The sequence below is a fragment of the Mesoplodon mirus genome (genome assembly GCF_964341445.2).
Source record: "Mesoplodon mirus genome assembly, chromosome: 15".
Lineage (NCBI taxonomy): Eukaryota > Metazoa > Chordata > Mammalia > Artiodactyla > Ziphiidae > Mesoplodon > Mesoplodon mirus.
In genome coordinates this window covers 18,694,010-18,721,678 of record NC_138991.1, presented here as the reverse complement: position 1 = coordinate 18,721,678, position 27,669 = coordinate 18,694,010, and the positions used below count along the sequence as shown (strand labels likewise).

Genomic DNA, 27,669 nt, shown 5'->3' with positions numbered 1-27,669 from the left:
GACCTTTCTCGGAGCACCTTCTTAGCAGGGGCCGTCCCTCCTCACAGGTTGTGGGAGACGTCTTTGGAAAGGACAAGCCACCAACCACAGATCCAAAGGGTAAAACCATTCCCTGGCCCAAGCCTCGATCCTCCAAATCTTCGCGCACCCGGGCTTACCTGTTTCCCTCGTGGCGCCTGCGGGCGGAGAGGATGAGCAACTGGGCGAGAAGGCTGGTCATCGCCTGTCCTCTGCTGGCCAATGGAGGTATTGACCCCGCTTCCGCTCCACCAGGGCATCAACTGGATGGAATGGAGAGTGGGCATTTATTGAGCTCCTGCTGTATGGCAGGACTGAACTGGACACTGGGGTGTAAGGATGAACGCGACCTGTTCTCACGGAATTCAGATTCAGAGGCTGACACAAATAGTTATTCAAGCGAATATGAAATTACAGCTGCGGTCTCTGTGAGTGTATAATACGAGGGTCCGGTCCAGCCTTGGGGGTGGGGGTGGGGGTGGGAGTCAAAGCTGCCCCCGAGAGGGGACTTTTGAGCGCCAGGTGCCTCACAAAGTCATTTCAGGTAATCTCGAAAATCCTGCAAGGTGGCTACCACCCCCTTTGACAAAGTAGAAAAATGGGGTCAGATTGGGGAAGGAATTTACCAAAGTCACACAGCGAGCTAGGAGCAAAGCCAGGAAGGTTTAGGTCGGCTCGATTGGAAAGTCTGCTTTTCCGCCGCTCCTGGAGGTGGGGCTGGTGGCGCGCCACTGGGATGTTCCTTCGAGGAACGCTAGGGCGCGGGGCAGGACGGGCTGGAGCCGGAGTGGGCGGAGCCTGGAGCCCGGCCTAGCCCCGCACTCTATAAGGTGAAAGAACGCCCTTGGGCGTGGGGACTGGGCGGGGGCGGGGTCTCTTTGGGGGGTGGAGTCTAGACGGATTGGGACTTGCAGAGGCCGCCCTTGGCTCGTGGAAGGGGCGGAACCGGGATCTCACCCACTCCTAGAGGAGCCGGAAGTGCCTAGTGAGTGCGGGCCGAAGACACCTGCTGATCTGTGCACTCAGGTAGAAGCGGCAGCTCCGGGGCCCGGAGTCCAGTGGGCAGCTCCTCAGGTAGGGCCCAACTAGAGCCAGAGATGAGGTACCCCTCCCCTGCCCCACCCTGCCCCGCCCATCTGTCCTGCCATCTGACCCTCATTCCTTCCCGTTCCCGGGCCTGAGGGGCCGGCTTCACTTCATCCCTCTCCCCGATCCAGGGGCTGCGGGGCCCCCCGGACATCCAGAATGTGGGATCGAGAGAGAATGAGATGTACAAACCTCTCAGGGGAAAAGTTTCACCCCAACTTCACTCCAGACTAACTGTGTCACCTTGGGGAAGACACCCACCCTCTCTGGTACTGAGTGTCCTCAGTTGCAAAACAGGATCTGACCCTTGCCCACCTGCCCTGAGACTGGGCAGGTCAGATGAAGTAGCTGTGAAGCCTACTGGGGATCCTGGGTGGAGCTGTCTCCCTTCCAGGGCAATAGCAGTGATGATTCTCCCGCTGCGTCTGCTCCTACACAGAGAGCCACATCCCCACCCCTCCCTGAATCTGGGAGCCCAGAGTGGCTGAGGGCTGACAACCAGGGCACCTTGTTCTGGCTTTCCTGTGGTGGGATTGTGTGCAGGCCTGGGAGGCATGTGGATGTTCCCAGAGTAGGCTCAGAGGCCTGGGCACCTCTTGAGGCCCTCCTGGAGCAAACAGTGGGGCCACCATCATGCAGGGCCTTGAATGCCAAGTTAAGAAGTCTAAACTCTCAACTCAGGGCAGGGGCAGTGCTTGGAGTCTGACCTGTCGTGCCCACGGGACCAGCCCGGGTGAGTGGGGCTGTCACGATTCCAAAAACGATGCTGCTGCTGCTAGGTGGCGTGGGTGGGCATTTACTGCATGCTACTGCTTTACACGAATTATGTCATGAATTCCTCATGCATCCCTTATGTTATCCCCATTCCAGAGGCCGAACATGAGGCTCAGAGAGGTGAAGTGACTTGCACAAGGTCACAACTAGTAAGCGTCAGGGAGGGGATTAGAATCCAGACAGTCTCATGCCTTAACCACAGTGCCTGCTGTCACCCAGGATCTGGGCATTGGTCATAAAGCCTTGACCTAGGCACCTGGGGGAGAAAGGAGGGGCCAGATGAGCAGGAAATTGGGGAGTGGGACTCAGAGGGCTTGGGAGGGAGGGGTACCCATGAGTCCTGAGAGGAATTCAGCTGACCAGGTTCCCCAGGGGAAGATGAAGTGTTTGGTTTTAGACATGTTAGTTTGGGGGTGAAGGGTGGTATAGGGGAGCCAAGAGGAGCTCTCCTCCATCTGGAGCAGACCAAGCAGGCAGAGCTGGTCCTGGGGGCAGGAGATGCCTTCAGGGGTGGGTGCAGGGAGCGGAGAGGAGCCTGGCTCACAGGAGTCCCCCTGCCTCTCCACAGTGCTAAGCAGGCAGAGATGGGGGCATCCACTCGTGGGGCGGGAGGAACAGGAGAGAAATGACTTCTAGGCTCCCATGACATTAGAGCTGAGAAGGTCTCAGAAATGCAGGCCTCGTTTCATAGAAGGGCAAACTGAGGCCAGCAAGTTACTTGCCCGAGAGTACTCCACGGGTGGATCAGAGTAGGACCCAGGTGCCCCCAGGTGCCCCCTTTGCCACTCAGCTCCTTCTGCTATTTCAGTGGCTCTCAACTGGGGGCAATTTTGTCCAGCAGGAGACATTGGACAAAGTTTAGAGACAATTTGGTTGTCACAGCTGGAGGTAGGGTGCTACCTGGCATCTAGTGGGCAGACTAGGAATGCTGCTAAACGTCTTACAAGACTCCCGGCAACCCTGCAACAAAGAATGATCCAGGGCTTCCCTGGTGGCGCAGTGGTTGAGACTCCGCCTGCCGATGCAGGGGACACGGGTTCGTGCCCCGGTCCGGGAGGATCCCACATGCCGCGGAGCGGCTGGGCCCGTGAGCCATGGCCGCTGAGCCTGCGCGTCCGGAGCCTGTGCTCCGCAACGGGAGAGGCCACGACAGTGAGAGGCCCGCGTACCGCGCAAAAAAAAAAAAAAAAAAAAAAAAGAAGGATGCAGCCCCAAGCAGCAGGGGTGGCGAAGTTGAGCAGCTCAGTAGTAGGTGGAGCCGAGCCTGTCTCCTCTGCCCTCTCCCCATCCACCCACCCACCGCCTGCTCTTTGGCTCCCCGCAGAGCAGGTAGCTCAGACTTGGGCTGCCAGCTGGGCAGAACTTTGCCCCCACTCCCGGTGTGCCCCTCCCATGCATGCTTCTTTATATTCCTAGAAGCTTCTGGAGTCTTCTCTGCTTTTCCTGGGCACAGTGGTCTAGAGCCCTGCCTACCACATGTCTCTCCTTGTCAGACAGTCTGTCTCCCCAGACCCATATTCAGACTTTGGTGTTAGGGACAGAGAAACCAAAGTGGGAGTTTTCACCTATCACATAGCAGGTGCCTTGCAGATAAAAGATGTATTCAGGGCTTCCCTGGTGGCGCAGTGGTTGAGAGTCCACCTGCCAATGCAGGGGATACGGGTTCGTGCCCCGGTCCGGGAGGATCCCACATGCCGCGGAGCGGCTGGGCCCGTGAGCCATGGCTGCTGAGCCTGCACGTCCGGAGCCTGTGCTCCGCAACGGAAGAGGCCACAACAGTGAGAGACCCGCGTACTGCAAAAAAAAAAAAAAAAAAAAAAAAGATGTATTCAATTTGAGCGACGTTTTCGGGTCCAAAAAGTTTCATTTTTTTATCCCAAATTTTCACTTTAGAAAATCTCACAGGACCTTATGTTTGTGAAGCTCTCCATTTCTAACCAGCTCCCAGGTGATGTTGGGCCCTGGACCACATTTTGAGTGGCGAGGCATTACAGGGCTGTGCAGAGGTGGGCTGGGGGCTGGGCGGCCCTCTCTGCAGACAATGGTGGTGTAGTTTGGGGACCATGGAGGGGAAGGAACCATGGTATGGAATCAGGAAACGAGGATATGAGTCATCACTCCCTCCCCCCATCTATGGCCTATTAGCTTCATAAGGTTTGGATAAGTCACTTGACTGTTTTGAAGGGTGATCTTGCATGGCAGGCAGAGCTCCCGGGGTTCTGATGCAAGGTCAGAGGGAAGTGCCCTGTGGAGCTGGGATGCTTTGGGGTCCTGGCAGCCAGAAGGGCATAGGCCACTGGCGAGGCCAGCAGGGAAGGGGCGATGAGCTGAAGCTGGCGGGGCGCGCACCATGCCAGGGTAGAGGTGGCTTTCATCATGGCCCTGGCTCTTCTCCACAGCTGCTACAGCTCCTGCCTCTGGCTCACCCAGCTCTGCCTGGTGTGGGAGAGCTGGAGGGACCAGTCTGGCTGGGGGAAGAAGGAACAGCTTTGGTGGGCCAGGGGCCAGCCCAAGGCCTGAATGTGGGTCTGAGGAGTAGGGGTCGGGTGCTGAGAACTATGTCCTAGAGACACTGGGGTCAGGTTCTGGCCATGGACGGGCTTCCCACATGTCCCAGGGAGACTGGGAAGAATTTTGGAGCTTGGGCCTTAAATTTTGTAGTTTGGGCCCAGCTACAGGGGGTGCCCTACTGCAAGCATCTGAGAACTGGGCAGAGCCTTAGGTACCTGGGGTACCCCCACCCCTGGTCCCCCACAAATTAGCCACAATAGCCCAGCAAGGTCCCTTCCAACTCCTAGGACCAGGAGGCAGCAAGACAGCTGAACCCATTTCTCAGATGGAAAAACTGAGGCTCCCTCCTCCCCACTTCCTGGAGAGAGATCAGCCTTCAGGACTGTCACCTGTTACCCAGCAGGGCCCTGAGCCTGATCTATCATGAGGCTCCCCCTTTTTGCACCCCAGGGAGGGTGCCTGTCCCCACAGTTGGGCCATCCCAGTGGTTCACACCGAGGGCTCTGCAATCACACAGGCCTGTATGCGAACCCTGGCTCCTCTCCTGACTAGTGGTGAGGCCGTGGGCAAGTCACTCCACCTCTCTGAGCCTGGGCTGGCCTGTCTGTAAACAGGTATAATGAAACCTGCTCGGCCAGCCTGGCAGGTTGGTGTAAAGATGAAATGAGCTGCGGTCATTATCATTACTCATGGCATTTGAGGCTCACAGCGCCGCGGATGGCCTTACCCGGTGCCCTGATTTGACAGATGTGGGCAGCAGCCCTTGGAGAAGGGAGGTGGCCATCCAAGAGCCCCACGGCTGGTGGGGATTAGAGCCCACGTCTTCAGGCGCACCTCCCACCCCATCACTGCTGCTCAGCTGCAGAGGCGCCCCGAGGGCCACGAGCTGTAAGCCTGGGGTCCCAGGGGTCAGGCTGCGGAGCCCCGTACAGAGGCCAGTGGGCCAGGCCTTGGTCCCAGCGCCACCTCCCTTTACCAGCACAGCCATGAACTACGTGGGGCAGCTGGCGGAGACGGTGTTTGGGACGGTGAAGGGGCTGTACCGGGGCCTGAACCCGGCCACGCTGAGCGGGGGCATCGATGTGCTGGTGGTGAGGCAGGCGGACGGCTCCTTCCGGTGCTCGCCCTTCCACGTGCGCTTCGGCAAGCTGGGCGTCCTGCGCTCGCGGGAGAAAGTGGTGAGTGACGGTGGTAGGGGGACCTCTGCAGGGCGCGCTCAGGAAGCTGGGGTAGTCACTGCAGTCCCAGGTCGCGAACCAAACCTCCCTGGGGCAGGGATGTGTCCTCTGGACAGGCTTCCCTTCCTTTGTATTTTCTTGGAAGGTTTTGGGTTGGTTTTGGGGATTTGGTCCAGGAGGGCCCCTATTTTCCCCTGGAAGCAGCACAGCGGGGCAGCCTTCTGTACTGGGGCCATCAGACCTGGCTCCAGCTTCCTGAGACCTTACCTGTGTATTCCTGGTAAGTCACCTCACCTGAACGAATTGATACACTCTCATTACCTGGTGATTAAATAAGAGGTGATAACACTGTCCCAGGGCGAGGCATGGGGGTGATACTCAAAAATTACCTCCTCACTCTTAGGAGACCGGCACCATCTTCATGGGGCTCAGGTGAACGTGACAAATTTTTGTTAGCACTGAGTTCTGGTGTGTGAATAGAGGTTTGGTGGGCCCAAACCCCCTTCACGCTGGGGTGACTGTGAATCTTCCAGAACCCTAATGGGAGAGTGTAACCTTGAGGGAGACAGTATAGCTAAGTGGTTAAGAGCTTGCGTTGTGGATGCAGACCTTCTGGGTTCATAGTAATTCCCAGAGAACTACTTAACCCCTCTGAGCCTCAGTTTCCTCATCTATAAAGTGGGGATAATGATGGAAGGTACTGCCAGGGGTTGCTGTGAAGACTAAATAAGATGGTCTATGTAACACACTGGACGAAGTGCCCAGGAAAGGGTCATTCTTACTGTTGTTTGCGTTACCCACGAATGTTCGGGCACTCTCCTGCGGGTTGGGGACACACAGTGACAAGACTGGATCGTGTTCTTGTTCGTATGGGCTGTGGGAGAGAGGAACACAGAAACCAAGGCATAAACAAGAATACTGAGATGGTGAGCAGAGACCCTCAGAGTGGGGAGCGGGGGGCTCCCCGAGGTCTGGGAGAGAGTTCCAGAAAGTGCAGTGCTCTGGGGCAGCAGGGAGCCTGTGTCTCCAGGACCAGCTGGGAGTCCAGAGGACTGAAGCATGGGAGTAAGATCCGACGGAGGGGACCCCCATCCCACCACACCCCATTACAGGTAGACATCGAGATCAATGGGGAGCCAGTGGACTTGCACATGAAGCTGGGGGACAGCGGGGAGGCCTTCTTCATCCAGGAGCTGGAGAGCGATGTGGTAAGTGCCTATGGGCCTGCCTGGCCCTGTCTCTTCACTAGTGCTCCCTCCAGGTGGGGCCTGGGGATTTGTCACCGTCCCCACCGTGGGGAGGACCCCATCGGTGAGGGTCTGAGGCAGAGGCATCAGGATGTGCTGGTGGACCCTGGGGAGGGATGGGGGGGGATGGGGGCAGGACGGGCTGGCGCTTCTTTAGGGGAAGTTTTCTCAGAAGAGGACACTTGAGCTGGGCCCCTGAAGGGGGAAAAGGAGGCCCTCCCTGGGCAGCGTGGAGAGGAGGAGGGTGCCGAGCAATGGCCGGGACTGGAAGCATAAGATGGCTTGTTGTGGATCTGATGCCGGCTCGGGGCAGCTGGAACATGGGAGTGTGGGAGCGGGAGAGAAGCAGAGGGGTGTCTGCACAAGGGAGGCAGGGCCCAGCAGAAGCCAGCAGAGGTGTTTAAAGTTTTGACAAACTTTAATTGAGCCCCTACTGTACTGTAGGCCAGAAGCCGCAGTAGACCTGGATGAGGGGTGCCCCCTGCCAAAAAAGAAGGTTCCCAGACTAGCCTGGGAGACAGACATGTAAACAACAGACGAAAGAACTATTTGGTTATTGCAGCGAAGGGGGTTGGAACCGAGGCTGAAAAAAGTCAGGGCAAGCTTCCTGGAGGAGGTGACACCTGGCTGTCTTAAAAGGGGAAGTAGGTGTCTGCTGTGGTAGATGTGGGCAGGGGAGATGAGAGGCTGATGCCCAGGTTTCTGTCTGGACTGTGTGGTTGCCGTGGGCTGCCAGAGGTGTAGGCACCCCTGGGATTGGGGCCGCTTTATCTCTGTTAGGGAACTTTGAGGCCATCAACAGTTACAAGGCCATGCTACCACTGGCTCTGTCCAGCCTCCAGACCTGTTTTCCTGCCCCCTGCCCCCAAGCTGCAGACCCCTCAGCCCTACCCCTGATCTGCTCCACAGGAAGACATGCCTCCCAGCCTGTGCACATCACCTATCCCTTGGGGGGGCCTGTCTGGGTTCCCTTCGGACTCCCAGCTGGGCACAGCCAGCGAGCCTGAGGCCAGCCTCGCGGGCACAGCCTCTACGGGTTGGAAGAAGAAGCGTCGCAGGAGGAAACCCAGGCGGAAGGAGGACACGGTGGCAGCCGATTCTAGTTCGGAGGAGCTGGAGGCAGGCACTGGGAGTGAGCTATCCCTGCTGGAAAAGCCGAGGCTGGAGCCCCCGGGGTATGTAGGGGGTTGAGGGTGTAGGAATGCCACTTGGGGTTCAAGCACAGTGTCCTCTGCTGATGCTGTGTGACCCTGGGCAAGGTCCTTGACCTCTCTGGCCTTTAGTTGCTTTGCTTCATCAAGCCCCTGATGTCCAGGCTTCCATGCCCTGCCCAGGTTGCCTGTCCTATCAGTGACCATTTATTTCCCTGTGGTCCCACAGCAGTGTCCAGCCAGAAGGAGAGTCCTCACCGCAGCGGAAAGACATCTACCCCTACTCCGATGGGGAGTGGCCCCCCCAGGCCAGGTGAGAGTCCAGGTGGGCTACAGGCAGAGACTCAAAGCCAAGGTCTCAGAGGGCTCTCCATTTACATTTTTCTGATGAATTAATGACATAGAACATATTTATTGTGTTTACCAGCCATTTGTATGTCTTTTCAGTAAAGTGTTGACATTCAAGTCTTTTGCCCATTTTTTTTTAATGTGGTAGAATACACATAAAATTTACCATTTGAAAGGGCACCATTCAGTGGCATTCAGTCTATTCACAATGTTGTACAACCATCACCCCTTATCCAACTCCACCACTTTTTCACCACCCTTAGTGGAAACCCTACACCCATTAAGAAGTCACAGCCTTGCCCATTGTTTCGTTTCGTTTTGCTTTTTGTACTGGATTGCCTTCTTATTGTTGATTTATAGGAGCTCCTTACACAGGCATAAATACGTGTTGCAGAAAGCATGTTCCCAGGCCACGGAGGGCTGCGGGGGCTGGCAGGCTGGCTTGAGCGCCTCTGAGTTCTTGCTTCCTGCAGCCTCTCAAAGGGTGAGCTAACATCCCCCAAGAGTGACTCGGAGCTGGAGCTGCGGACCCCCGAACCCACCCCCCTGAGAGCTGAGTCCCACATGCAGTGGGCCTGGGGGAGGCTGCCTAAGGTGAGTTCCCGTGTCAACCCTCCATCCTTACCTTTCAGCGGCTCCGTGGCCCCTGCGTGTCAGGACTGGAGTGACTTGAGACTTGGGCCACCTCCCTGAGGCCTTGTGGGGTGTGGGGGGCGGGCCCTGCAGCACCCCTGTCTTCCCCCATTTGTTTGATTGAAGGTGGGCAAAGCTGAGTGGCCCGCGCCCTCAGTGGTCCCTGATGGCAGCTCCAAGACAGCCTCTCCACCTCAGGGGGCGCCCAGCACCCCCTCTGCCTCTGTGGTTGGCGTGGACCCTTCGGGAATTCCAATCCTGCAAACAGGGCCTGGCGCCCACCTTCTTCACCCTGACACGGAGGTGCCTGCTCTGGTGGGTCCCCCTCTCCAACCCCCTGAGAGAGAGGAAACGAAGACTCAGAGTTCCGGGGATGTGGGCCTCCCTCCTCCCTCTAAGCCGTGGAGCTGCGCCGCTTTGGAGGCCCCCGCTTGCAAAGGGCAGCCGGAGGGGATCTCCAAGAGGAAAGGTGAGTGATAGCTGGACCCCTCCCACTGCTTCCCTGGCCTCACGTTATCCCCTGGGTGGACTCTGGAATTTCAAGCATGTTTGAGCACCTACTGTGTTCCGAGCACTGTTTCTGGCCCCGGCCCTCATGGGACTCACAGTCCAGAGGGGCAGACAGATGACAGACACATAACAGGAAGAGCATGATGTTGGGGGGGGGGGGCGGGACACAGGACAGAATCATTGGTTGGGACGGGGACTATTTAAATCATGTGGCCAGGGATGGCCTCTCTGCGTGGGTGATGCCTGAGCTGAGACGTGGGCCATAAAGATCCAGCCAAGTGAGGACCAGGGAAAGAGAATTCTAGGCAGAGAGAACATCAAGGCCATGAGGAGGGAGAGAGGTTTCATGTCTAGGAACTGAGGCAGCTGATGTGTCTTGAGCGAGGCCAGGGAGAGGGTTGGGAGGGGAAGCTGGTACCTGTGCTATCCAGTAGTTACTGGCTATATGTGGCTATTTAAAATTAAATTTAAATTAATTAAAATTAAATAATACTTGGAGGACTTCCCTGGTGGTCCAGTGGTTAAGACTCCGTACCTCCACTGCAAGGGATGTGGGTGTGATCCCTTGCTGGGGAACTAAGATCCCATATGCCACACGGCGTGGCGAAAAGAAAAAAAAGAATTAAATAACACTTAAAATTCTATTTTTCCATCACACCACATTTTAAGTATGCCCAATAGCCTTCTATGGCCAGCAGCTACCCTACTGGACAGTGCAGACATAGGACTTTTTTAGCATTGCAGAAAGTTCTACTGGACAGTGCCACCTTAAGGCACTCAAAGGCGGGGGACGCACTCTGATCACAGTAGTAGTCCTCATGGGTTAGGTCTACAGATGTCCCCTCCTCTGCTCTCAGGCCCCCTGAAGAGAAGCCAGCACCTGGGCCCCAGTGAAATCTACCTGGATGACTTGCCCTCCCTGGATTCCGAGAATGCAGCCCTTTACTTCCCCCAGAGGTGCCTGGGTTCTGGACGCCAGGGTGTCCTGGGATTGGGGCCTGTGGGGCTAGGAGTCGGCTATCAGGGGCCTGGGAGGGCTCCAGCCCCTCCTCCCAGCCTCCTTGTATTCAGGTCACTATTGGCCCCTTTGTCCCCAGCGACTGTGGGCTGGGGGCCAGGAAGTGGAGTGAAGCCGGAAGCCAAAAGTCTCTGGGGGACTGCAACCCTAAGCAGGAGCCAGAGCCCACTCCGGACACCACGGGCACAGTAGTGCTGTCCCTCTCTGGGGGGCTGGCTGACAGCGGAGACATCTCTGTGGGTATGCTGGACTGTGGCCCCCACCCCTCCAAGGACTGTCACTGAGCCCAGGGGACGGGAGAAGAGAGGCAAGACCCCGGGGTGGGGGGGGAGCAGAGGTGTGCATGACTCTGGGGTTTGTGGAGCCCACCCTTGGCCAGCAAGCGCTGGGCATCTCCAAGACCCCATGAAGCAAATGCTAAGTCATGCTAAGCTGTGACTTATCCTGTGAATCCAGGATGGCAAGTGCCTGGGGTGGGACCATCAGGTGCCAAAACCCCAGGTAGCAAGGAGCCCTGCTAGGTCGAAGACCCAAGTTGCAGGAGGCCTGAGCAGCATAGGTGGGGCAGCCGGGAGGGGCGGGGGCAACGGGTCATGTGGGATGTGCTGGCCTCACCCCTCGCTCTCTGCCTCTGTGCCCAGAGAAGTTCAACCAGCACATCGTCTCCTACCAGGACCTCGCCCAAAACCCCGGCCTCCTGGACGACCCGAACCTGGTGGTGAAGATCAACGAGAAGTGGGTACCAGGGCTGGGCCGCTGGATCGCCCCGACCTCCATGGCCCTAACACCCTATCTGTCTCTCCAGGCATTATAACTGGGCTGTAGCTGCCTCCATGATCCTCTCCCTGCAAGCCTTCCAGAAAAACTTGCCCAAGGTAATGGTTATAGCACCCCTGGGCCGCCTGGGGAACATGACCATAGCCTTGGGGTCGGGGGCCCTTGGCAAGGAAGTGGAGGGTGGGCAGAGATGGGCCTGGGGCTGCAGGACCCACTCTGAGAGAAGAGACCCAGGTCCTCTGGAGCCTTGCCCCAGGCTGTGTGGACGAAGCATCCCCTGCTTCCCTGGTTTCCTGGCATGGCTGAATCCATTTGGATTGGATTTAGACTTTACTTCAAAGGAATTCAGGACAAACCAGAGGCGACAGGGACATGCCTTCAACAGGAGGTTTTTAGATCTGCGAGACAGTCTTGGGAGATGGAGGTCCTACCCCTCACTTTCCTCTGAGACCCTCTCCAGGCTGGGCTGCAGGGGCTTGCTTTATCAGCACACAGTTGTTGAGTACCTACTGTGTGCCAGGCCCAGACTGGGGACAGTCATGCCCTCATAGGAAGACAGTTAATCAAAGACTCAGCCAAATGAATATAAAATTCAACTGTGAGTACTGGGAAGGAGAGGTCTGGGGTGCTTTGAGAGCCTCCAACAGGGGGTTTGCTGAGCAAGTGCCCACCGGGTAGAGGTCTGAAAGATGAGTAGGCAAGGGGTAGGGAACAGCATGTGCAGATGCTCAGAGGCGGGAAGGCCCAGCCTCTATAGTCCCTCCCAGAACCTCTATCCTGTGCAGGGCTGGCCTGCACCTGCCCCTTCTGCCCCTCTGGGAGCCATCCAGTGCCCCACCCCGGTCTGGCCCATCATTATTGGCTTGGCTTGCCCAAAGAACATCACTCACCTGATGTTGACAGCCGGTGCCTCCCTTTGGTGATGCTCAGCTCTGTCCTCTGGCTGGCTCTGGGTTTGAGCAAGGACCCAGAGCTTGTGGGAAGAGAGAGGGTCCCCCCATGCTTGGCTTTCCTCACCTTACCCAGAGAGACCCACCACCTAGGGGAAATTCACCCAGCCTGTTCCCAGCCCCAGTGGACACCCAGGCTGTTTTCCTCGACTTGGGTTCTCCATTCTGTGTTTGCAGGAAGCTGATATGTCTCTTAGGTGGGCCTGGGCCCTCCCTGGATTTATCTAGCACAAACCTAATCAGAATTTTTCACAGGGTCATGTTGTCCCCACCAGACAATGACGGTAACAAGCAGAGAGAGAGGCTGTTCATGGGATAGATCACTGACCTTAGGAATTGCCCATGTTGGTCTTGGAGGTTGAGGGTGGTACTGACTAGAGACTGTCCCTGCCACCAGTTGGTGTCATCTTGCAGGGAGACCCAGATCTTGAGAATCTCCCAAAGCGCTGCCTTTAGCTCCTGGAGTAGGGAGACTGATCCACAAGATCTGGAGGCCAGGCCAAGGCTGGGCTAGAGCTGGGGGGCGGGTCAGGGCTGGGGTGGAGTGGAGGCGGGCAGAAGTGGCCCTTGTTCTCGCATGCTTACCTCCTTGAATCAGTGCTCGGAATCCCAAGATGGGGGTGAGTATGCTTCTTTAGCCTCCAGACGTTGGTAGCACCTTGCTGTAGGGTCAGCCCCAGACTCTGGGCCCATGGGGGCCCCAAGGGCAACGTAAGGTGGGTTTGTGTGGTACAGGAAAAAATGCCATGGCCTTCGTCTGCCCCCAGAGCACCGTGGACAAGCTGGAGAAGGAAAAGATGCCCCGGAAGGGAGGGCGGTGGTGGTTTTCCTGGCGATGCAGGGACTTTCCGGCCAAGGAGGTGGGTAGTCATGTCCACAGGGCAGGGCACAGGCAGGAGGCGGGGTTCACTAGATGGATATTCTCCCCACAGTGCAGTGCCCAGAGGGAGAAAACCACAGAGCGGCAGCAGCAGCTGGGGTGAGCTGGATCTCCTGCCTGGGGCTCTGCAGCTGGAGCTCAGCCTGGGAAAGATCACTGTGGGAACGGGGGTGGAGCCAGAACCCCTCCCCTGCCGTGGCATGTCTTTGTCACTCTGCAATCACTTCTACACCTCTTCTGTCTCCTGGGACATGTCCCCATGTCACAGATGGGAAAGCCTAGATACACCAAAGTTCTCGCAGCTGGGAAGTGGCAGGGCTGGAATGGGTACCCAGACTCCCGGCCCAGACAAAGGGCTACCATACGAAGACGGAGAAGGGCTTCCTCTCTCCACCAGGGGCCAGCTGACCTTGCTTCCTTTTTTCATGTCTGAAGTGACCCAGAATGTCCAAGGCTGGGTGGGGGGTGATCAAGGACGGGCTGACTGCCTCCCACAGCAGGTGGGATTGGCCACGATGCAATTCTAGATTTTTCTGGTACACATCCCCAAAGCAGGTACCAGCGTCCTGGCTATGGAGAGCAGCCTGGGGCCTGGGCGCCCCAGGTCTCTGCTCCAGCTCTGCAGTCACCGTTCTGGGTGACTGGCCTGTATCCTGATGTCAGCTGCCACCCCCAAAATGGGTGGCACCTAGAGGGAGGGGTCCTTAGAGGGGCAGGGACGAGCAGCAGGCTCCTTGCGCCCTGGGTGAGGGGTGGGCAGCTACAGGAGTGAAGGCCTTGGCTGGGGGAAGTGGCTCAAGTGCCAGGCGGCCCGCAGGGAGAAGACCGAAGCCCCGAGCAGTGAGGACGATGCCCCCTCCCCGCCCCGCTCGCCTCCAGCCCGCACTCCTACCTACAGGAAGTCCCTCCGCCTCTCCTCCAATCAGATTGTAAGTGTGTGCAGGTGTGGGAGTGGCGGGCCTGAGATGATGGTGTTCCCGAGGCCCTCAGGGCCCGGCTGAGGAATGGCTTGTGTTCAGCAAAGCCCAGAATCCATCCCTGTGGCAGCGCCTGCTGGGCTCTGCTTGCGTCATCCAGGGACAGCTTTCTGTGCCGCTTCTTCACGTGCCAGCCCATTCTCTGTTGGATGTTCTCCCTAGAAAGGCCCCCTCTTATGTCATCTTAAAATACCTACCTGCGGGGCTTCCCTGGTGACGCAGTGGTTGAGAGTCCGCCTGCCGATGCAGGGGACGTGGGTTCGTGCCCCGGTCTGGGAAGATCCCACGTGCTGCAGAGCGGCTGGGCCCTTGAGCCATGGCCGCTGAGCCTGCGCGTCCGGAGCCTGTGCTCCGCAACGGGAGAGGCCACAACAGTGAGAGGCCTGCGTACAGCAAAAAAAAAAAAAAAAAAAACCTACCTGCGGTGGGTTGGCTGGCTCTGGGCCTGCCTTTGGGAGCTACAGGAACCAAACGGCCGATGACAGCCTCTCAGATTCTGGCAACCCCAGGCCCCCAGGTCACACCTTTGAGTAACTGTGGCTCCTGTCATGTCTTCTTCCTGAGTGGAACTCTGTGGTCAGAGAGGTGCCCAGGAGAGTCTGGCGCACCTGGTACAGAGTGGCTGCCCTCCGTGTGGTTCCCTGGGGCTCACACCCAACTCGGGGTCAGCCAGGTCACAGGCTGTGGCTAAGAGCTGCCCTGATCCTTATCTTTGGACCAAGGACAGGGCTAGGTCTCTCTTTGGGGGGGATGTCCCAGGTATCCTAACCCCAGGCAGGAGGCTGCCTGTGAAGATCCCCCAGGGCCCCCTCTGTGGAGTGGGGTGTCCCTCTGCCCAGAGCAGTGCTGGCCCCAAGGCTGACCTGAGAAACCCGGACGGGGTCATGGGCCAGGCTTGGTCCGTGAGCCTCATCTCAAAGCTCCTGTGCCTGGAGCTTTGCAGGCCCCACCAGCACCCCTCACTTCCTCCTTGCAGCCACCTTCTGCCCACATGGCTGTCTCTGTCTCTGATGAACTCAGGAAGGTTCTTGAGTTGGGAGGAACAGGAGAAAGAGAGGCCCGTGGAGATGGAAGGCCACAGTTCTGGGGGGAGTGGTGGCGGTGGGCGGACAGCATCCAGCTGCGGCAGCTCACAGTTTCCCCCTTGCCTGGCCTCAGCGGCGCCTGAACCTGCAAGAAGGTGCCAACAAGGTGGTCTTCAGCGTGACCACCCAGTACCAGGGCACCTGCCGCTGTAGGGCCACCATCTACCTGTGGAAATGGGACGACAGGGTGATCATCTCAGACATTGATGGCACCATCACCAAGTGAGACCCGGTCAGCTGTGGAGGGGGAGAGGGAGGGCCTGGGGACTCGCCTCCCTCTGTGCTGGGGGAGGGGAGACAGGGAGAGAGGCCCTCCCCTCCCAATGGGCCATCCTGGGACGGGGGCAGGGCCACACCCACAGAGCAGGAGGGCCACGTGGGGCTGCCTTGGCGTGACCATCACTCTGTGGGTCTAGGTCGGATGCCCTGGGCCACATTCTGCCCCAGCTGGGGAAAGACTGGACACATCAAGGCATCACTAGTCTCTACCACAAAATCCACCTGTGAGTGCCTGGACTGGGCTGGGGTGGGACCCCAGGGAGGGAGGGAGTGACAAGATGTCTTAGAATGGCCTGGCCTCAGCCCCGGGAAGCCAGGCTTGGGGACCCACAGGGAAGGAGACCGGGGCAGGTCCCTGGCGTGCCGAGACCTACTGGTCCTCAGTTCTCCTGCGAAAGACTTGTCTCTTGGGGCTGTGGTCGGGCTCTGAGTCTACCTGCTGGCCTCCCTGCCGTAGGCAAAGCCTACAGACTTGCCCGAGTCCTCACCTACCCTGGTCCACCTGGGCCTCAGGACTCTGCACGCTTCTTCTACCTCTCAGCCCTGGCTCAGCTCTTAAGTTCCCTCCTTGCAGAGGCTCCAGGGTTGGGCTGAGCTGGCCAAAGCCCAGAAGGCGAGATGAGGATGGCTGGTCTCTGACGGCTCTGTGCTACCCCTTTGTCCCACCCCCAGAAATGGGTACAAGTTCCTGTACTGCTCGGCACGGGCCATCGGCATGGCTGACCTCACCAAGGGGTACCTGCAGTGGGTGAGCGAGCGGGGCTGTGGCCTCCCCGAGGGCCCCATCCTGCTGTCTCCCAGCAGCCTCTTCTCTGCCCTGCACAGGTAACCGCCCTGCACAGGTAACCTCCCCACGGGATGTGAGCCCACAGCCCAGCAGGGGGTTGCACAGGCCCACTGCCAGCCCTGCCCAGCCCAGGCTGGGCCAGCATCAGACCTCGCTCAGGTGTCCACTGGGTCAAACCTTGTCACCAGCACTGTCACCTCACCCTGCCATCCTCTGGTCACTAACCCCTTCCCTGCCCATGGCCCCGACTGCTGCAGGGAGGTGATTGAGAAGAAGCCGGAGGTGTTCAAGATTGCCTGCCTGAGTGACATCCAGCAGCTCTTTCTGCCCCAGAAACAGCCCTTCTATGCCGCCTTTGGGAACAGGCCCAATGTGAGTGTCCCCTCCACGGCGGGGGCGGGGGGCCTGAGCCACCTTCTCCACACCTCCCAGCCCACTGACCCCTCCTTGTCTCCTGTAGGATGTCACTGCGTACCGGCAGGTCGGCCTGCCTACATCCCGCATCTTCACAGTCAACCCCCGGGGAGAGCTCAGCCAGGAGCTCATGAAGAATCACAAGTCCACGTGAGTCCAAACGCTGCCACGTGCCTCCACAGCCCAGCCTCTCCCTGGGACCCAGTGCCACGCCACCCCGCCCCTGCCAGGGACCACCTCCCCGGTCCAGGGCTCCCGGGCAGGATGCAAGGTCTCCACCTGCTGTGATGGGGCCAAAGCCCGGCAGCAGCTGAGGCTCACTCCAGCGCCTCCTGCCCGTAGGTACGAACGGCTCGGTGAGGTGGCTGAACTCCTCTTCCCACCTGTGGCCCGTGGCCCCAGCACAGACTTGGCCAGCCCTGAATACAGCAACTTCTGCTACTGGCGGGAGCCACTGGCCCCTTTGGACCTCGACACCTTGGCCTGAACGAGCCCTGGCTGCTCCCCAGAACTGTGTGTCCCAGGGCATGGGGGCTGGAAGTTGGATGCTGCAGGGCCAACACACTGAAGGGGAGAAGGGGGCTGCGGGCTAGTTGTGGCCTCTCCTGTCCCCTGCCTTTGCCAGCTGAGCCATGCTACAGGCCTCGGCGTGGCCCTGCCCTGTAGCCATTAAGTGACTGGGTCCTTGCAGCGTTCTCCATACCCTTGATATCTGTCCCTGTCACCCTGGGACCCGGCCTCAACTCCTGATAGGACAGAGACAAGGGGGAAGCCCCTATGAGGCTTGAGACCTGTAAGCCCAGGAAAGGGTTGGTGGCAGCCAACAATCAGGGAAGAAATTTTCCCCCGACCCACTTCGGGGAGCCTGGACTGTACCCTCTGAAGCTAGACCCTACATAGCCCTGGCCCCTTCCCATAGCTCTGGAGCCAGACATCACTGCTCTCCCACACTGGTGCCCTGATTATCTCAGCACATCCCAACCCCAGATACTCTGGGGCCCCTCCCAACATCTGGGAAGGGGGGATCCCAGGGCAGTGCCAGGGCTGAGGGGGTGTGGCTCCCACCTGGCTTAGTACACACCCAGCTGCCATCCCTGCCCCTCCCCACACCTCTGCTGAGGACACAGCCCCAAACCCTGCCAGGGCAGGTGCCTGGCCTCCCCCAGCCTTTGCCAGTCATTTCACTGCCCGCACAGCTGCTGAGTGAGCTCCTGCCCAAGGAGCTGTGGGCAGCAGGGCTGACACCCCACTGCAGCCTTCCCGCCTACTGCCTTTGGGGAAGAAAGCTCCTTTAGACAGGCTAAAAGCTTTAATCCAGGCCTGCCCTCCCCCAACAGCACCAAAGTGGGGGGCAGAACACGAAATATCAGGAACCCAGAAGGTGGGGCTGCAGGGACCTGCGAAACAGCACGGAAGGGCCTGAGCTGCTGTGGGGAAACTGAGGCTGGGAGCCTCAGCAGGGATGGGCCTCTGGGGCGTACACAGGCCAGACGAACGCTCGTGTCCTCGTGTTTTCATACCTGAATTTCTCACCACCTGGTGAACATCCGGGCAGGGCTGGGGTTTTCCAAGGATGTTGGCAACTAGGCCTGGAGCCCTTTCCCTCCAGCTGTGGCCTCCTGCCCAGGGTCTGGCCTCATTCAGGCCATGATGTACCTGAGGGCCGCCCTTTGGAGAGAGGCCTTAACCTGGGGTGGGGGGAGATTCTCCCCCAAGTGGGAAGGAGAGGATCATGTGGGGACCAGAGTACCCCCAAAAACATCTTTGGGGAGGGGAAGGAAAAGGATAAATTACAGTGGGAGGCGTCTCCAAACAGATCACTTGGACCCCATCCTTTCCTCCGGGAATCCACGGCTGCCTAAGCCCTCACCTTGGGAGGGAATCAAAAGGAATAAAGAGAACTCTCCACTGAGTCCTTGTGTTTCCGTTTTGTCCTGAAGGACCTGTAGGGTGGTGGAAACCTCTGGTCCTTAGTTCAGAAACAGCATCCTTGAAGCTGCCAGGTGGGAGGACAGTGCCAGTGGGCACTACCTTCCCGAAGAAACCAAGCCCAGGTGGCTGAGAAGCCAAGGGGACAGGGGGACCAGAAGCCTCTAAGGGCTTGGAGCTGTTGTCCATGGTCAAAGGGAGATGCGGAGAGACTGCTGTCTGAGAAGGGACCTGAAGGTCTGCGCAGGTGCTAACTGGTGTGTCTGCAGAAGAGCAATTTGCAGACCGTGGATGGTGGTCTCTTGGGGCCACCCCGGCCTTCAGGCCTTGACCGCCGTCCTGAATTGCCCAGTTGGTGCAGCACCAAGCGTGGATATTGGTGCCTGGGCAGTCAGGTGGAGCTGGACCAAGACTGTTCCTTCAGGGCCCTCTGAAATGGCATCCACGCTGGCCAGGGGAGGCTGGGAGGCACTGCTAGGCAAGGCTGGGCTCTGGGGGAGGGTCCCCAGGGTTGGCGGGATCTGGGGGTTGGCCTGTCCAGCCCACCTAGTCGGCCTGCCCTGCCTGGACCTGCTCGGCCAGCTGGGCCCGGCAGTCCAGCAGGTCGTCCCGGAGGCGGGCAATGTCCTTTGCGTGCTGGGCCAGCGTGCGGTTCAGCTGGTCCATGTGGTCCCACAGGCCCTCCCTGGGCCCAAGGGACTCAGCCGCCAAGCTGTCCAGGCCCGCAGCCAACAGGCCCAGCCTCCCACAGGTACCTTCCACTTGCGCCACCCTCTGGTCGAAGTGACCCACCGCGAGCTGCAGTTCCTGGGCTGTGTCCTGGCAGCGGCTCAGCCCGCCAGCCACACTGGCCACGCCGGCCTTGAGTTGCTCCAGCTGCCCCCGCAGGCTCAGGACCTGCCTGTGGCCAGCCCGAAGCCACGAGCCTTGGCTGCTGACCTGCTCCTGGATGGCGTGGACCTGAGCCTCCACCTTGCGTTCCCGCTCATCCAGGGACGTGTTGGCGGCCAAGAGGGCATCAGAATACTCGCTGACAGAGTCACTGAGGCCCGTGAGCGACTTGCTCACAGAGTTCAGATTGACCTTGAGCAGGGTGATCTCGCCTTGGAGGGAGCTGCCCGTTGCTTCTGCCAGCTGCCCCTGGACCTCAGCCACGGTGCCATTGAGCTGCTGGAGCAGGGCCGCATGGCTGGCAACCTGGCGTAGGAGGGCCTCGCTCCGGCTCTGCCAGGCCTTCACTTCGGCTACAAGATTGTCCAGGATGGCTAAGGTGGTCCTAGGGGTACACGAGGCCTCCAGTGAAACCAGCCGTTGTTCCAGCACGGCCAGCTCCGTCTGCACAAGGGGCCGAGCCGATCTGCCTGCAGGAGCGCTATCGTGGCTCGGCTCCCCAGCCAGCGTCAGCAGGCGTTCCTCCAGCCTCTGCACGCGCTCTTCCAGCATGGTGTGGAAGCCACGCACACCCCAGCCCCCCTCCTCCATCCCCAGACAGCAGCTCCTGGCTCCACCCTCTGTGCCGTTGACGGTCTCCAAGCCCTCCAGCAGCCCATCCACGCCCCCCTCGAGCATGGCAGCAGAGAGCCGCGTGAGGTCATTCCCATCGGGGGGGCTGTGGCCCCTTTGGGCTTCGGTCAATGACTGCAGCTTCCTCTCAAGGCTGTCCACGCGGGTACTGATCAAGGCCAGCTGGCCACAGCAGCTGCCCCTGCCAGCCACGCCCAAGCCCTGCAGCTGGGTACCCAGCTGTGAGAGCTCCCGGCGCAGGGCCAGCTCCCGGCCATCCAGGCTCTGGTGCAGCCTCCGGCTGGCCGCCTGGCCCTCCTCAAACTGCTGCTGCACCTCCTGCACCCGCAGGTCGCACGCATTCTGGACACCCTGCAGCTTCTGCTCGAAGCCATCCAGCAGGCTCCCCCAGAGTCGGTGCAGCCGTCGGTCCACATACTCGTCCAGCAGCGCCAGGGAGGTGAGCGGGGATGGGGGGGCCTCCCGTAGCCGCTGCAGGTGAGCCTCGTGGCCGAGGGCCAGTCCATGCACCTCGTCCAGCAGTTGCACCTTGGTCCGGAGTGTGTTGCTCACCTCTGTCACCTTGCTCAGGATCTCATCCAGAGGAGGAGTGAGTGGTCCTCCAGCTCTGTCTCTGGGGTTCACAAACCCCTCGGGGATGACCCCGAAGCCCACAGGGGCAGCAGGAGCGTTGGGGCCACCAGTTACCCTGTTGGGGTCTTCGTGGCTGGCCACCAGGCCACTGAGGGTACCATATGCTTGTGCCAGGCGCTGGACATCACCCTCCAGGCGTTCCAGCCGTTCACCAAACAGCCCTGGGCCTATCCTTCCTGGGAAAGAGGAGGAGAGAACCCCAGGGTCATCACTGGCCTGGCTCTCTCAGCTTGTCCTGTTGCCAGGCCACCCGAGAGGTTTTCTGGTCTGAGCCAACCTTGCTGGGTATGGTTCCCCCAGCTGTGGGAGGGGGCTCTGGGGGCTCACCCTCACATCCAGCACGAGATGCACCCTCCCCAGCCCTGATCGGGCTCAGCCAGCTTGTGTCAGTCCCCAGAAACCAATCACCTTGGCGAGGGTCTCCATGGGCAGACTCACCGTGGGGGCTGGAGGCTGCTCTGCTAGAAGGAAGGGGCCTGGGGCCTGGGCCGACCTGCCCCGAGGGAACCTGGGGCTCAGGCTCCGGCTGAGGTGGGGTGGCCGCGTGGTCCGTGAGATGCTCGGGGCAGCCTTCTCCAGCAAGGCCGGGGCAGCAACGCCAGGCGAGGTCCGTCACTGTCTTGTAGCCCACCTTGTATTTGGGTCTGAGCACTGTGCGGTACCTGGGCCAGGGGCGGGCAGAGGGCAGGGCTCTGTACCTGTGGGTTGAGGCTCCTGCCTCCTGGCTAGTGAGCTTGCCCCCTGGCTGGGGTCCAGGGCCACTCCAGACACTGGCAGAAGGTCTAGATGTCTCCCAGCTTCACTACAACACCAGCATTTTTCCTTCTTCTGTGCTTAAGGTGACAGGCAGTGGGGTGGAAGCAGGCCTTGCAGAGGCTCAGAGATGCGTTAGGGGAGGGGGCGGGTAGAAGCCCTGCCCCATCTTGTTTGCTTGGGGAAAGGCTAGTGGGAATTTAGCCTCAAGACTCCCAAGACCACTTGGACACCCTGTGACTCATACTGCCATCAGAAATTCCACTCTGGCTTTGGGGGTACCTTGAAAACTTTTGACAAAGCCCCAGCCCCTCCCTCTGGGTGGATGAGGGGTACAGCACTGGAGCTGGGGCAGGCAGCCCTTCACACTGCCTGGGGGCCACGCCCTACCTGGGGGCCACTTATTTCTTTCCCCTCCTTCCTAACCTACTCTGGGAATTCAGCTCTGGTCCTGGAAGCTGGCGGAATGGCACCTCTGATTTTGAGCACAGCGGGGAACGCTCAGGGGTGCAGGGCAGAGCTCACCATGTGTACTCTCTCCCCTGTTCAGCCGTGTACCTGTTTACCCACTGACACATGGGAATAAACAGGTCTGTTTTCAGACACATGTTTGAACGTCTCCAAGTACAGACCTGTGCATCACACCTGCATGCAACACGTCCTCACAGCCCACCTGTCTGGCTGAAGCCCCAGAAATCTGGCCTCCCTCCTCTCACCCTTGGCCTGCCTTCTCCACGGTCACCACAACCCTCCCTGGGTCTACCCAGGGATCAACCATTGCCGGTGTTACCCTCTGCTCTCCCCTGTCCCCGGCCACCCCCCTTTGCCTCTGCTGCTTCTTCCTTGCCTTGCACTGCTTCTCCCCTGGGAGCCCTCCCCTGGGTCCCCTTGGGGGCTCCAACCAAGCCTGACCTGGCTCCCCCACCCCCGGCCCCCTCCAAATGGCCTGTGTTGGGGCAGGGGTAGGCTCTTTGGAGTCCAAGGAGTTATAACCCTTGTGGAGCTGGCTGCTACCCTCAGCTGAAGGCAGGCCTGGGGCTTATGCCCAGGGATCCTGAGTCGGTGGGATGGGGGTGCACTCACGTGACTGTCCCGGGGCACTTGGGCCCCCATCCACACTGCCGGTATTCAGCCTTTATGTAGTTATCCGCTCCCTCCTGTAGGACACAGGTCACATTCCTGTGTACAATGTAGGCACAGAGGGCCCTGCAGGGGGAAATGGCATCCTTGGATCATCTGGCCTGTGCCAGGCCCACTGAGGCTTCTACTCCTCCCCTCGCCCAGCTGCGGGCCTATAGGAAGGAGACCAGACTCCCATCTCTCCCCTGCCCCTTCTTGTTCCTGGGATCCAGGGCCCTTGGCCTGGGGTCCTGCCCCACTGCGGGTCTCTCCAATCCCAGCCTCGCCAGTGGGCTGGTCACTGAGCTAAGTAAGTGCTGTGCTGAACCAGGAGCCCAGTGCAGCTGCCTCCCTGCCTGGGGAAGAGGCCCACCCTGGATCCCCCTCAAGAGCCCTGCCACACTCCCCACCCTCCTCCAACTCCTTCACTGGCTTTCAACTCCTCGTCTCGGCATTGAAGCTTCTGAGATCCCAACATACTGCCTTTGAGACCACACTTCTCATCTTTCCTCCCGACTGACTCCTGGGGAAATACATCCCACCCCGCAGTTTTCCGACCCCTGCTTTTGCTTCTGGTTCCTCCCTCTCAGATCACTTTTTGTACCACCTCCTCCAGGAAGCCTGCTCTGATGTGCCCAGGCCTATTGAGTGTCAGCCATGGGCTGGGTACACTCCTCCTATAATACCTCTCAAACTCAGCTAGAGTTCACATTCAGCTAGCACCCCAGGCAGAGGGCCTAACTCACCTGAAGCTACTAAAGACCAGAAGCTGAGGCAGGGGAGGACACAAGGGCTAGGGAGGCTGCTGCCTGGCATAAGCCGACCACCTGTGGACTGCTATTGGGCTCTGGAGCCACAACACGGGCCCAGGACCCAGAAGCCCCCACCAGCTCTGCGGCCCAGCCACGTTGGGCCTCCCAAAGGGTCGCAGGGGTCCAGGCTGAGCATGGGAGGGGTCGAGCCGCCGGGCGCACGGCCTCCATCTCCTACCTGGCGGGGCAGGGGAGAGATGAGAGGCCCTGGCACGGGATGGGGGTGGCCCCGCGTGCTCCGCGTCGCGGACCGCCCGCCCTCCCTCCTCTCCCTCCACCTGGTCCACTGCGCCCGGAGTCTGCACACAGCGCAGCTGGAAAATGTTACTTCGCTGGAAAGGTTTCCGCGGGCACTGCCAGTACCCCAGCCGCCGCGCCAGGCCCCCTCGGCTTCTTTTCCTTCCCCAGCCCCGCAGCCCCCCGGAGCGTGGGGCGCCCGCCCGGGCGGGGGCTCATCCTGGGGTGTCCGGGGCCCCCGCGCGCGCCCGGGGCAGGTGGGAGCACCGCCCGGGCCCATCCCTCCCGCTTCCCGCCCGCGGCGCGGCCCGCGCTTACTTGTGCGGCCCCGGGCGCAGCCGCGGGCGCCATCCCGTCGTGTAGAGGCTGTAGCGGGAGGCACCGGGCGGCGCGGGCCGCGCGAGGAGCGGGGTGCCCTTGGCCTGCGCCCCAGAGAGAAGCGCCGCGACGGCGCACAGCCAAACTGGCAGGCGGCGGCGACCCATCGCGGCCCCCGGGTCTCCACCTGGCCCCGCGCGGGTCCCCGCCGGGTGTGCGCCCGCCGCCCCGCCGCTCGCCCGCCCGGGTCCCGCCGCCGGTCGCGGCCCCCGGAGCTCGCTGGCCCGGCCGCCTGGCGCTTCGCGGCGGCTGCGTCCCGCCGAGTGGCCGGCGCTGCTCGCGCCTGGGGCCGCCGAGGGGAGGCGGGAGGCGGGCTCTGCGCGGATTAGCATAAACTTGGGGCCGCGTCGCTCTCCTCCGCCGGCCCCCTCTCCGCCGCCGGCCCCCCGCCCCAGCTCCGAGCTGACGCCCGAGGGGCCTCCCGCGAGCGAGAGGTTAAGAAGAGAGCAGCCCCGGGGTGGCAGGGGCGCAGGCCGTCGCGCCCCGGGAGGCCCCCCAAACACACCCATCACCCATCCGCCACTGTCTCCCGCGTGCACCCGGGCGAGAAGCAGAGCCAGAACCCTGGACCCGGCCTGGACCCGGGGCCGTCTAAGAACACCCACCCGCGGGACACGCTGCTCTTAAAAACCCGTGTGTGCCCGGGGACCGCGGTCCAGGGCTCTGAAGCTGAGATGACCGTGTTTGGGGACGCTCCAGCAACACCTTCGCAGCCACTTCCTTGGAATCGGCCCCAGATGGTCCCTGTTGGCTAGCTCTGCCTCCCCGCAGCGTCACTGTCCCGGGGTGCCCAGGACATCTGATAACTCTGCCTACGCCTCCCCGGACAACTTAACCCCTCTCTGCTCGCGAACCCTCCGCAACCCAGTCTGGTGGCCAGGCTGTCCTTCTGGTTTCCTGGTGGAGTGCGTCTTACCTCTGTCTCTCTCAGGTCTCTGGCTACACGGAGTCCTGAACGCCCGTCACCCCTCCAGCCCAGCCAAAGGTGCTTTGCTTCTTCTCTTTGTGCAACTAAAGCTCTTAGCAGGCTGGACTGCAGCACCGGCCCATTTACAGTGTCTGGTCAAAGAAAACCTTTAGGTCTTTCTCACAAGGAGTTGCTGTAAAGTCAGGCTTCCTCCGTATTTCCCTTGTGAAACTGACTCTTGGAACCCAAGAGTTGACCTTTACAGCCATCCTCATTCAATGTCATCTTGTTGGCTTTCTAAGCTGCAAAAAGCCTTTTGAATCCTGCTCTGTCCGCCAACAGATTGCCGCTTCTTCCTGGCGTGATCTCATCCACACAGGTGATCACAGCCACCTGTGTCTTGCCCCAAGTAAAGATAGGTGTGCAGAAGGCACAGAACTCTGAGGCACACTTGGAGAGGCCTCTCTCCAACCGGACTTTGAGATGTGAATTCACACCCTTTGGGGAAAGCGATGTTATCAGAGGTGCTGGACTAGGGCAGGTCTGAAGCCCACATCTGCACCCCTGCCCTCTCCCAGCCATGCTGGCTTGCGGGTCTTGGAGCGGGGGGGGGGGGGGGGGGGGGTGGAGCCGGCACACACCTGAGCCAAGCAGGCCAATTGTTCTCTCTCCTGGGTTTTGAAATTGAAACGCAGAGGCTGAGGGCGATCCGGCTTCCAGGTGGAGACTCTATTTGTTTCCTAGGGCTGCTGTAACAAATTACTACAAATACAGTGGCTTCAAACAATAGAAATTTATTCTTCCACAATCCTAGAGGTTAGAAGTCTGAAATCAAGGTGTCAGCAGGGCCACAGGGAAGATTCCTTCCTGGCCTCTTGCAGCTTCTGGTGGCTTCTGGCATCCTTGGCACTCTTTGGCTTGTAGCTGCATCTCCCAGTGTCTGTTTCTGTCTTTACGTGGCCTTCTCTCTTGTCTCTACATGGCCTTCTTCACAAGGCCCTCGTCTCTCTGTGTCTCTGGGTCCTCTCCTCCTACGAGGTCACCTGTCATTGAATTTAGGTCCCAGTCTAATCCAGTCTGACCTCATCTTAAGTAATTACATCTTCAGAGACCCTATTTCCAAATAAGGTCCTATTCTAAGGCTCTAGGTGGACATGAATTTTGCAGGAACGCCATTCAACCCACTACAGGGTCCCTGAGGGGTAGTGAGAGGACAGGCCAGGGCACCCTGTAGCCATAGCTCCACGGGAGTTACGGGGAAGCTGAGGAAGAGAGCTTGCAGGAGGAGAACGGGGCAGAGTGGAGGGGCTATGTACTCAGGGAGAAGTACGGTGAGTTGCCATTTGGTGACTGGCTTCCTCTGTCTGCTTCCAATAACCCACTTCACTTGAGCCAGCTCCAGTGGGTTTCTGATCCCAGCAAATGATGCCTAAGACAGCCTTCATCCTCCACCACAAATCCACCCAATGTGCTCCAGATTTTAACAAAGATGTCCATCTCACTGGGCAAGATACACAGTATCCATAACATGATCTTCATCTTGTAGCCACTGAATTTCTACTTCTCAGAAAGTGAGAGACATCTGAGTGGAAGATGAGCGGAGCCTGGCTCTTCCCCCTAGGCTGGGTTCTGACTGCCTGGCAGCACTGCCCATCCGGCTCTGGAAAAAAACTCCCCACCTCCCTGCTCCAGAGCTCTGATCCTTTTCCAAGGGGTCCCACCCCTTCCTCTCACTCCCTTCCTCAACCCAGATGTGGGACCCACAACTCAGAGGGAGGAGGCTGGGCCTTGTCTGAACTTGGAAAAGCCCACATAATAAAGGGCCAAAAGGACAGATGGACCCCCGCTTCCCCCTTCCCCAGGTGGTTGACATCAAACACCATGCTCCCTCTCTAATTGGAACAGTTTTGGGAGCCAGCACTGGGGCCACATCCTGGTAGGGGAGGAGGACATGGGTGGAGGAGATACTCGGGGTCTTGGCTGTATCCAGCCAGCGGCTGAAGTCCCCCCCCCACCCCCCCACAGATGATGAGGCTACATTGCATCTGCCAGACAGGAAACCTAGGGAGGCCAGAGGCAAGGGAGGAAGACAGATGGTCATGTCCTCCCCCGACTCGGGCTGGAGTTTCCGCACCTGGATGGAGGTGGGCTGAGGGGCCACACACAGGATCAGGCTTTCTGTTCCCAGGGACGTGCACAGCCATATCCAGACACATCCTGTCTACCCCAGTCCGCTTCCAGACACGTGCAGAAGCAGATTTTCCCAACTTTCATTAGCCACCGGTGACAGATGTGCCACCTCTCTCTTCAGGAAAAAATGGAGGATGCCATCAGGATGACAAGATAAACCTGGACAGGAATGAGTGTAGTCTTGCATTTAGGGTTCGGGGGGGGGGATCATAAGTGGGCACCTCTGCCAGACTCTGGAGCTTCCTTCCTTTTTCCACAGGCTCCCTGGGGCAGAAGGAAGAACTGTGTCCTAAGAGCAGAGAAGACGAGAGACTGGATCCCAGGAAGCTGCAGTGAGACAGATGGTGAGTTCACACATAGCTCCCGTGGAGCCTGGCATCCCATCGCCTGCCTCCACGCACTTGTCAGAATCCGAGGCGGTTCCTCTCCGCTCTCCGGGCTCCATCCACCTGCTCCAGGATGTGCTCTCCTTCCTCGCTGAGGCCCCAGCACAGAAGCTCGCTGAGAGCCTCACAAAGGTTTCTGGAATGTAGCTCCCCTGAAAGAGACAGAAATAGCACTGCA

General features: G+C 59.5%; 2 protein-coding genes across 5 annotated transcripts; one reads left to right on the top strand and one right to left on the bottom strand.

The window, feature by feature from the left end:
* The first annotated feature begins 949 nt into the window (after window positions 1–949).
* Window positions 950–18,535, top strand: LPIN3 (lipin 3). 4 transcript variants are annotated; one of them, XM_082643540.1, is made up of 21 exons: window positions 950–1,092; window positions 1,786–1,837; window positions 5,369–5,567; window positions 6,680–6,775; window positions 7,724–7,989; window positions 8,195–8,278; window positions 8,787–8,907; window positions 9,073–9,415; window positions 10,314–10,413; window positions 10,554–10,714; window positions 11,116–11,209; window positions 11,280–11,349; window positions 12,969–13,061; window positions 13,134–13,180; window positions 13,899–14,010; window positions 15,217–15,365; window positions 15,560–15,646; window positions 16,095–16,247; window positions 16,467–16,581; window positions 16,670–16,773; window positions 16,966–18,535. In XM_082643540.1, exons 3-21 carry the CDS (start codon window positions 5,376–5,378, stop codon window positions 17,108–17,110), a joined length of 2,532 nt encoding a protein of 843 aa, XP_082499666.1. In that variant the 5' UTR covers window positions 950–1,092; window positions 1,786–1,837; window positions 5,369–5,375; the 3' UTR covers window positions 17,111–18,535. The 4 variants fall into 4 exon arrangements, with proteins under 4 accessions (XP_082499666.1, XP_082499665.1, XP_082499667.1 ...); XM_082643539.1 differs by lacking the exon at window positions 1,786–1,837 and having other exon boundaries at window positions 951–1,092; XM_082643541.1 differs by lacking the exon at window positions 1,786–1,837 and having other exon boundaries at window positions 972–1,044.
* Window positions 17,914–24,342, bottom strand: EMILIN3 (elastin microfibril interfacer 3). The gene is made up of 4 exons (XM_082643538.1): window positions 23,949–24,342; window positions 22,546–22,668; window positions 21,148–21,371; window positions 17,914–20,885 (listed from the first exon to the last, which is right to left on the bottom strand). Exons 1-4 carry the CDS (start codon window positions 24,338–24,340, stop codon window positions 19,099–19,101), a joined length of 2,526 nt encoding a protein of 841 aa, XP_082499664.1. The 5' UTR covers window positions 24,341–24,342; the 3' UTR covers window positions 17,914–19,098.
* Between the last annotated feature and the right edge of the window lie 3,327 nt (window positions 24,343–27,669).